Source organism: Frankliniella occidentalis, unplaced genomic scaffold, assembly GCF_000697945.3.
Source record: "Frankliniella occidentalis isolate FOCC.00 unplaced genomic scaffold, Focc_3.1 Scaffold314, whole genome shotgun sequence".
Classification (NCBI taxonomy): Eukaryota; Metazoa; Arthropoda; class Insecta; order Thysanoptera; family Thripidae; genus Frankliniella; species Frankliniella occidentalis.
Window position 1 is genome coordinate 245705 of NW_026267439.1, and position 9821 is coordinate 255525.

General features: G+C 66.3%; 1 protein-coding gene across 3 annotated transcripts in view; it reads right to left on the reverse strand.

Moving 5' to 3' along the window:
* LOC113211127 (E3 ubiquitin-protein ligase HECW2) overlaps positions 1–9821 on the reverse strand; it is a 58289-nt gene that overhangs the window by 42269 nt on the left and 6199 nt on the right. The window contains exon 1 of one of the 3 annotated variants that reach the window (XM_052273927.1): positions 9388–9668. The exons of the other annotated variants lie outside the window; for them this stretch is intronic. Within the exon in view, the coding sequence (XP_052129887.1) occupies positions 9388–9466 (79 nt within the window). The 5' untranslated portion in view covers positions 9467–9668. Of the gene's footprint in view, positions 1–9387; positions 9669–9821 lie in introns of those variants that run through there. 3 annotated transcript variants of the gene reach the window in all.

Genomic DNA, 9821 nt, shown 5'->3' on the forward strand with positions numbered 1-9821 from the left:
ACATAGGCGCACTTGTAGAGCACTCGCACTCCACTTGCATTGCACTCGGGCTGCACTCGGGCTGCACTCGCCCCGCGCCCTCACATCGCACTCGCTTTGCACTCGCCTGCGCACTCGCATCGCACTGCCGTCGCACCCGCGTTGCACTCGTCCGCGCACTCGCCACGCTCTCGCCTCGCCCTTACCTCGCCCTCGCAGCGCACTCGCAACGCACTCGATTCATTTTTAAAGGGGTTCCCCGCCGCGCGCTGCCGCTGTGGTTTCACACCGATGGCCATCAGCGCAGCTCAGGTGGAGAGCCTGGAGTCCAAGTCCGCGCCGCCTCCAAAGTGGATAGATCTCTCTCGCGCGCGAAAGCGGGTGCCTGGGCCCGAGCAGCGCCGCGGCCCGCGCGTCCCTGCCACCCCACCCCGCCTGCCCGGGTCGAGTCGGACAGGCGACTGAGGCCCGGCCCCGGCCGCCCCCCGGTGCCCCCTCGGCCTGGCGCCGCCCCCCAGCAGAGCCGCCCCGCCGCAGTGTACGTACAGTACAGTCGTGGCCGTGTAGCCCCGGGGGCGCGCGGGTCACCCGACCGACTGCAGGGGGCGTTGGGGGGGGGGGGGCGCAAAGTTAGGACAACCCGGCCTCGCCAGCGGCACGGCGCGGCGCGGAGGCCAGGCGGGGCAGGGCGCGGCCCGTCCTTCCGCCGACCCGCTTTATGTCAGGACAGCGGCCGTAAAACTGGGCGTGTCCTCGCGTGGCGTGGCGTGGCGTGGCGGGGGCGCGGTGACGTCAAACCATCACGCGTCCGTCCCCCAGGGGCAGCAGCCCTGCTTGCAGCTGGCGCGTCCGCGCGAGCACCTTACGAGGCAGATACCGGCAGCTGCAGGTGCGCGCCCTTGTAGGTGTGTGTGTGTGTGTGTGTAGGTGTATCACATTACGCGTCCACAATCCCTTCTCGCCATCGCGTCAGTACGCCGGGCCCGGGCTGGGCCGCGCGGCAGGATGCATCCTTAGCATGCCCACACGGCGGCGGACGGACGCCGCGCGCCGGCGAGCCACCTACCCGCCCCGCCCACAGCACCCTCTACTCTCTCGCTCTCTCTATCCGACGGCACACCCGGCCGTGGAATTCCGGCGCTCGCTCGCTCCACATACGGGAGAGTTCATCATCATAACGACGCTCCCTCCCTGCGCCGCTCATCAGATCGCCATAACGGCACGGCGCAAACCCCCCGCGCGCGCCGGTGAAGCGGAACGCCCCGGAACGCCCTGGACCGCCGTCAGAGAGGGCGGTCGGGCCGACAGGACCTGCCGTTTTTGCGAGCAACCGGACATGAAATTATCCCCAGTATGCGACCCGACGGCGGAATAAGTAATCCATCCCACATCCTCATCACCGCTGTGAAAGTATATAAGTACGGGCCGTGCCAGCCGTGTCAGCCACGCGTGGGACGGGGCCCGGCGGCGGGCACCTCCGAGGGGGCCTCCTTCACCTCCTTCACCCCGGCGCCGGGCCGGGTGGTGCACCCACAGCAGGGCGCACCTGCCGAGCAGAAGCCCAGCAGCGCCGTACAACATTTTAATCGCCGTTCAACGGCCGGCGTGAATGTGTTGCAGCAGCGGCTCGCTGGCCGGCGTCCAGCCCGCGCGCCGCCCGCCCGGTATGGGCACGACGCCCGCCGGCCGGCGGCGCCTCGCTCGCGGCGACCTCGCCACCGCGTCCCGGCCGCCGGCCCGGTCCGCGCGCCACCACACCCCTTGGGCTTGGGCCCTCGCCCTGCTAGCGCGCCCTGCTAGCGCGCCCTGCTAGCCCCCTGCTCGCGCCCTGCTGCCGATCTGACCTCGGCGCCGCGCTGCGTAGATCAGCGCGCGTGTTATTGAGCAGGAGTTTACGGGGGAGGGGTCGGCGTCGTGGAGGGTGGGGGCGTCCACCACGAGCTGCCCGACGTAGAGCCGCGCCCGCGCGCGGCGTGGCGCCTCTGTTTATTTACCTTTCCACCGACTCTGCGCATCCTGCCCTGCATGCGCCGGGAGTGGGGTACCTTCCTCACGGCCCGTGGTGTGTGTGGAAGGGGTTGGGCCTACCTCGCCAACAAGACTTCCGTTGCTCCGTCCAAAAAGCTCGCTGCCGCCGCCGCTACTGCTGCTTTTATAATGTGTCCGTCCGATCCGGATGAAGCACAGGCAGCCGGACTGAAATAGAAGCGCGCGCGAGAGAGAGAGCCGAGGCGCGAGCAGCGCGAGCAGCAGGCGGCCCCGGCGGCGCCGGCCTCCCTCACCAGCACCGCGGCGGCGACCGCGGCCGGCGGACGTGGGTCAGATCGAACCGCGAACTCGAGAGGTGTTTGCGATGCCACGGTAAATAAATTCCCTTCTAGTGGGACACCATTTATCGCCATAGCGTTAAAAAATATTTAAGGCTGGTTCAAGAATACCTATCTTTGGAACGCCGAGAGAAAATTTTTACGCACCTCACTTAAAAGTAGCGTAATTTGTGCTCATCCTCGTCTACTGTACACATACAAGGGTGGGTGTTGTAGAGTAAGCCGTACTTCTTTCTGGTTATACTGTACCGGATGCGGGCCCGCCGATGGGTTGCATACTCGCACGGGGCCGTGAGGCGCCGTGGTGAGAGTCGATAGGCAAGCCCGCCCGCACGTCTGCATGCGATACAGTATAACAAGACAGAAGACCCTGCCCTACGCACACTGTCGATTCACTGGGCCTGTGAAACTCTGAGCAAAGGGAAGCGAGGCACCCCTCTGGCCGCCGCCCTCACTGCTAGGGCCGTTAGCATTATCATTCGCCAGGGTCCCCGGCGGCGGCGCGTGGGGTGGTAGACGTATGATTCGCCAAGGTGATGCGAAAGCAACATTTGGAGCGGACCCAGACCACACCACACCGCAGCGCGCGCGCATCCGGCGCAGGATGTTTACAGCTGACGCTCGACCGCCCCGCCTACCGCGCTAGCCGCCGGGGCTACCATCATCGGACGGCGAAAACCAACAAGACCCCGAAAAAAAGGGAAAGAAAATAATCAAGAGACGAAGATAAGCTTCTGATTCGTGAAATTGTTGCTTCTGTGCAGTCAGCCAACAGACATTTGGTTTGTAAGTCATTTCAAAGTCTTTCGATGTCATTAGTCAACCGCAGGATCGGTCAGTAAGTCGCTCATTTGGGTCAGCCAAGCAGTCAGTCGGAGTCAGAGTCGACTCCTGCGACTCGCCGTCCCCACGCGCCCTCCTCTCTGCCGCATGATCATAACGGATCAAACTTTACGACACGCCGGTCTTTCTATTTCCGAACGGAAGGAGGAAAGGCGGAGGCGGCGGCTGCGGAGGAGGAGAGGAGAGCTTTCAGGAGGACGTCCACGCGGTGTGATCGAGACGAGCCCCCCGCCCCTCCATCGAGATGCCGCCGCTGCCGTCGCCGTCGGGATGAAAATGTTTTTAATATATTCCGACATAACCTCCCCCAGAAATAAAATGGTCGTGGTGTGGCGGGCGCGGCAGCGGTAGCTCACGTGAGACTGAGGCAAGGTGGGGGTACATAAGAGATGCCAGCGCCTCGGCCCAGCAGCAGCAGCGGGGGCAGAGGGCGAGGCGTCAATTGGAAAGGCAAGGCGTTGGCCTCTGACCCGGTCAGCACGCGGCCCGCGCGACACACCGTACAGTCGTGCGCGCCATAGGCCGCTATCCTGGAAATTGTCTCGGCAGCGCCAGAGGGTACGCATTGAGTTCACTGGCCCGGCCGGCCCCAAGTCTGCCAAATACGCCTCCCGCCCCATCAAGCCGAGTGGCCTGCTGCCGCGGTGGTCGGTCGCTGGCCGCCCCGGCCGGGCCCGGCCCGCCCCGCGCCGCCCACTGCAGCGTTGCCCAGCACAGCACACACTGCCCCGCGGGGGCCCCCCCAGTCGCTCGGTCTGCCCAGCAATTACTGCCCACTAATGTCCGTTCATTCTTCATTCCGTTCGCGTCCGTTCACCGGTCAAACCGCTGAGCCGGGCAGGGCAGCCCGCGCGCCGCCCCGGCTAATCAGAGTCGCTGACGGCGGCGTGCCTCTCGGCGTGGCCGGCCGCCGGCCTGCCCGCTGTCAAAGTCAACTCGTTATTGTCCATCGCAGTCACCCAGCGCCGACGACGTTGACCGGCCGCGGGATCACCGTCCGCCTCCCTAACGGTGCCCTTGACGGCGCCGCCGCCGTTAGGGCCCCGCTGCTGCCGGCCGTTAGTCGGAAGTGCAGCGCGGCGGCGGCCGCGCGGCCGGCCGGAAGCCCGGAAGGCGTATACGTAGTGCACCGGCGCCGTGAATGGCGCCACGGCGAGCGAGGCGAGCGGGATCCAAGGCGGGGCGGGGAGAGGCGCGAGGGGCCCGCGCAGCCCGCGAGGGCCGCGAGCGCCGCGAGCCCCGCAGCGCACCGCCCCGACAATGGCACAAAGTGTAGCATGGTGCACGGCGCAGAGGCCAGGGGCGGGACCAGTATGCACCGCACAGGCAGGCCACAGGCCAGCAGCAGGCCAGCAGCGTGCGCGAGTTCCCCGAACACAACATGTGCCAGACAGCTTGTCGCCGCGCCCGGCCCCCTAACGGTGTCCAGGTAGGCGGGGGCTGGGGGTGGGTGGAAAGCACCTGCGGAGCACACCCCGAGAGGAAGGAGAGGTGTTCGCCGGACGAACCCGACCAAACCTGGCGAGCGCGGCACGTCTAAGAAGTGGCCATAAACCACCCCACCTGGACAAATAACGACCCCGAGATGGAATGTCTGTCATAAGCGGCGAGCTTCTCGGCAGCGGCTGCAGCAGTAGTGCTTGCGGAGGGTGGGGTGGGGGAATGGGGAACGGAGGTGGGGAGGGAGTACCTATTTCGAACGTAGGTGTGTTTTCATCTCCAATCCGACCGCGGCTCCGCCTCTGCCCCCCGCCTCCGCCCCCGCTCTACTCTGGTTGCAGCACAAGAAAAGCACTCGACGTCCAAAAACAGTGGAGAGAGGGAGACGTTATGGCGACAGATATACAGCCTATACAAGACAGGTGTCGGTCCAAAAGCGAGAGGAAAATAAAATAAAAATGCGCGCGCTCGTCTTTGGACAGGGACGGGACGGGCAGCCATCAAAGCGGCAGCCGCGCGGTGAGGAAACAGAGGGAGCCCCAGGATGGAGGCGGCCAGGGCCGGGGCCGCGCGGAACACCGAGCACACGGAGCACACCATCAAGGTGCGCGACGTGCCGGTCGATTAGCGCCCCTTGTATAGACGGCGACGGCGGGGGTGGGGAGTGGAAGGGTAATCATGCAAACGCAAACACGACGCCTGCCTGGGACGAGGGTCCGGGCGGGGCGGACGGACGACGGGGTTGCGGCATTGCTCATACCGCCGTCATCATCCGGGCCGAAACAATTATCAATTCCGCGCCATCGGCGGAATACAGTATGTGACTGTACAGTGTGTGTGACTCTTTCAGTGAGTGTGCGTGCGTGTATGATGACTGTACACTCTGTCGGCTCACCACCACCGCGTTACTCGCATCGTGAGCGATTATTTTTTTTCGGGTAAGTTTTTTTGTCCCTCCCGGCGGCGGGCAGAAAGCTTTGCTTTCCGGCCGGTGGCGTCATCAGCCGGGGTCGCCGCAGTCGGCACCGCACAGCACGACCACCGCCGCCACCAGGTCGCGGCGGGCCCGCCGTCCTGTGCCCCTGTTGGCCCACGCGAATCCGATGGAAACGCAGCGCTATATAGGAGGACCCGACCCGGCGGACCGCGCGGCCCACACGCGGCAACACGGGAGGAGGGGCGGCCACGGCGAAGCGGAGGGCGTCGTCGCGGAGGTGCTGGTGGCGGCGGGGGAGGGCCGCCGCCGATAAGGGGCCGTCCGGTCAGCAGGCCGTGATGCAACGGCAGCGCGGCAGGCACCACCACCAAGACAACGTAGCAGCACCACCGGGGGGGCACCGGGGGGCACGCTCCAACGCATTTCACATTCCCTCGGCACCGCCCCCACGCCCCGCCACGCCCCGCCGCGCCTCGCGCCCAGACGTGGACGGGCGGGGCGGGGCGGGACGTCCTGTCGGACTCGCACAAGCACGTGGGCTTGGTGCGCGCGCGGGGCCCTGGCGGGGCCGCGGAGGTGGGCCGGGCCGCCGGCACCCGGCACACACAACTCGACATCAAACACGCGGCGGCGATGCGGCAGCTGGAACAGCGGAATAACAAAACTTCGACACTGTGCGGCAAAACGACGGGGGAAAGCAGGCGCGTGTGTCATTCATTCATGCTACACGCCGAGCGATATAGCAGGCCGGCGCGGAGCCACGTCACGTGGACGCGGATGTGACGGTCACGTGGCACCGCCCGCCCACACACACACACACACACACGAGCACGGTGACGACGACGGCGACGACGACGCCCTTGGCGAGGAGTGGGAGCGGCGTCCGGTGGTGTGACGCGCGGGGGGAGAGCGAGCGAGAGAGATGTGAAGCTTTTTGACACCGCCTGTACCTTGCGGGCAGGACCGGCAGGACGCCCCCTCCCCAGGACATCCTCATCTGTCGCAGCAGCCAGAGCAGCAGCAGCAGCAGAGCGCAGCTGAGCCGAGCAGTGCAGAGGGCGGGCGGGCGAGGGCGTCGCTTCTGCGAGACGCCGCCGCCACTGCCGGCGGTAGGCCGCAAATTTGCCACACTCTGCGCTCACTCACACACACACGCTCGCTCACTCACTCTACAGCAGAGCGTCGTCGTCGGCTGACTTCCTGAGAAAACTAGCTTGGCGCAGCGCATGCGGTGGCAGCGGCGGTGTGCAAGCCGCGGGGCCCGAGGCCCGGGGCGGGACGTCAGGACGGCACGTCAGGACTAGAGTCAGGACGGAGCCCATGCAGGCCCAGGCCCGGCCCAGCCAGCAGACCCTGCTACCGCCTGCGCCGCTGCTGCTGCTGGCCTGCAGGGCTGGGCGTCCGTCCGGTCGGGGGAGGGGGGGCACATCCGGAGGCACACACACACACGCGCGCGCCCAGGCTGACTGCCGTGTGCCATGCGGGACTGCATGAGGGAGGGTGTCCGCAGAGAGGGACCCTGTGGTCCACACAGCAGCACAGCGCAGTACAGCACAGCGCCATGAGGCCCGTTCGCTTCCTGCCCGCGGCCATATGTGTGAGTGTGTGCGTGTGTTCGCGTAAGCCTCTTGCGGCGGCGCACCGGCTGGCTTCGGCGAATAACCGCGCCCCGCACCAGACAGCCATCATCAGATGATGGCCAAAATCTAAATCCCGGCGACACAGAAACGGTCACATACTCACACACCAACGCACATCACGCACGGCTCGCGGCGGCTGGCCGATATGAGCGCGCACAACACGCTCGCATATGACGCGATAGGGTACTATTTTAGCCGAAAATAAAATCATGTCATTTCAGGGGTGGGGCAAGGGCCTTTGTCATGTTCGGGGGGCCGATAATGGAAGGTTTTGATAAACCTATCAGGCGGACAACTCAATGAAGTCTCGAGCTCCCCGCCCCCGCCGTCCGCGTCCCCTACCGATTATACGCGCAGTGAAAGAGGGAAAAGGAACTACTACTACAATTATCGCGCGCGCGTAAACGTAGCGGCGTGGTAGGCGTTACGGGCGGTAAAGGGGGAAGGGGGGGGGGGGGCGGACGCACGCCTGGCCGCGCCCCGCCGCCGACACCCCCACGCTGACCCTAACGCGCGCGTTCATGGAGCCTCCAGGAGGACGGTATGGATCCTAGCGAGAATAACTCTTTTATACAGTTAGAGAGCGGGATTAAGGTTTACTGTATCCTTCTCAAGGTGGACCCGCGTGACGCGCCGCCGCCACCCATCCGCCGGGGATGAATGAGACCGTCGCGGCGCGCTTATCAGAGGGCCGGCGGGCTGCAGCATCCCGCAGGGGTCAGAGGCCACCCGTTATCAGGCGGCGGCCGGCTCCTACCTCGGCCGGCGGCCACCAGTATCTACACCGGATGGTCCGCCCGAACCCAAAGATGGGGGTCACGCATAGATAATGTTCGGCGCTAGAGCAGGAGGAGGAGGAGGAGACGGAGGGGAGTTGAACCCAGGACCTTGGCCGGCCGCTAGAGCCGCGACGCTAGAGTCACGCTCTCTCGCCGGCCTCCGGTCGGGCCGGCCGGAAGCGCGCGCCGGCCATCCGGCTTAGACTTAGACTAGCGGCGGCGTGTCGGACAGGACGTGTCGCTCGGATGCCGACCGGCTGGGCTCGAACGTCCGTCCCGGCCGCGCGCCCGCCAGAGCCGCGGCCGCGGCGTGTATCCTCCTCCTCCTCCCGGGCGTCGCCACCGCCTGCCCTCTGGTCCAACAACGATTCGTTTCCGGCCGCGCGCGAGCGTCCCAGCTCGCTTGGGGGGCTCCAGCACGACCCCGGCGGTGCACAGGAGCGAGCGGTCCTGCTCTCGCTTTCTCTCTCTCCCTCCTCGCCAGCGTGCCTCTCGCTCCTCCCTCTCTCTCCTCCATATGGGGCCTCGATGTGCACGTCCGCGTGCGGACGTGAGCCGAGCCGGCGGCCTTCGCGTAGCGCGCCTCCGCGCCGCCTCCCGGGTGACAGGGGCCCGCGCGCCCGCGGGGCTGTACACTCCTGGGAGGGCGGGTCCGGCTGACAGGGAGGGCGGCCCGCCCCGGGGGCCGCGGACCCGCCCGAATGCAGACAAGTTTTGTTACACACACACCTTTCCTGTTGCTTTTCCCCCCAATTCTGTCACGATACTGAAAAGATGACGGCGCCATAAATAAGAAAGCGCGGCCAGTCGCATGACGACAGCAGCAGCTCATTTGCCGCTGCTGCGATAAGTCGGGCAGGATGGCGCTGGCAAAAACAAACGAGTTTCTGCTATTTCTGCCTCTCTGCTCGCCGCCGACAAACACGACATCTTCTTCCAGCAGTGCACACCGGGCGTGCCGCGGAGCCGCGAGTCTACATCCGGCCGCCGCGGCGTGCCCCGCCCCGCCCCGCCGAGCCTTTTGGGCACGCATATCGGCACGACCTGCCGCTGCACCGCCACCGCCGCGCGCCGCCACCGCCGCGCGCCGCCACCGCCGCGCGCCGCGGTCGTATAGCGACGAGAAATAGACTGCGCCTGGCGTCACACGCACTCACTCGGCCTACTCGGCCTCCCCAAGGACGCGCGCCGCGGGCTTCATTTGGCCCACCGCGCCACTGAACTCGCTTCTAAACCCACGGGCGACGCCCCAGAATAGAGTGCCGTGCACTTAACAACGACGCAGTGCGCCTTAACTCGACGAGTCAGCTGACAAAGGGGGGGAAATGACGTGGGGGGTACAGTGTCGAGGATATCGCAACAGGTGCCGCCTCCTCGCGGGGCTGAGGGAAGTTCACGACGCGCGCGAGGCCGGAAGTTTAGTAGGTAAACCCAAGACTCACCTGATGCCGACGTGCATGACGAGAAGAGATTGGTAATCCACTCTGGCTTCCAAAAGGCTGACCTCTGCGTGCCACTCATTCACACCACTGTCCCATGCCCGCGCGAACACTCGCGGGGCGCTCAGAGGGGCGCTACAAGGCGGCGCAGGCGCTGCACGCCGCGCACACACGTATATCGTCACTGGTGCACTTCTACTCCGCGTCACGCCGCTCCGCTCCGCACGCTGCCGGCAACGCGCGCCTGCCTCGGCTGGCTGTCCGCACCTTACTGCTGACTGACTGAGAGAGAGGAAGGAGGAGGAGGAGGCCGCAGCCCCGCACCCGCAGCCGGCGCAGAGCCCCGCCCCGGCGCGCTGGCAGCCCGCAGCCGGCAGGCGGGGCAGGCAGGCAGCGGCCGGGCCGGCGGCGGCGCGGCCGCGGGTGAGGGGCAGGGC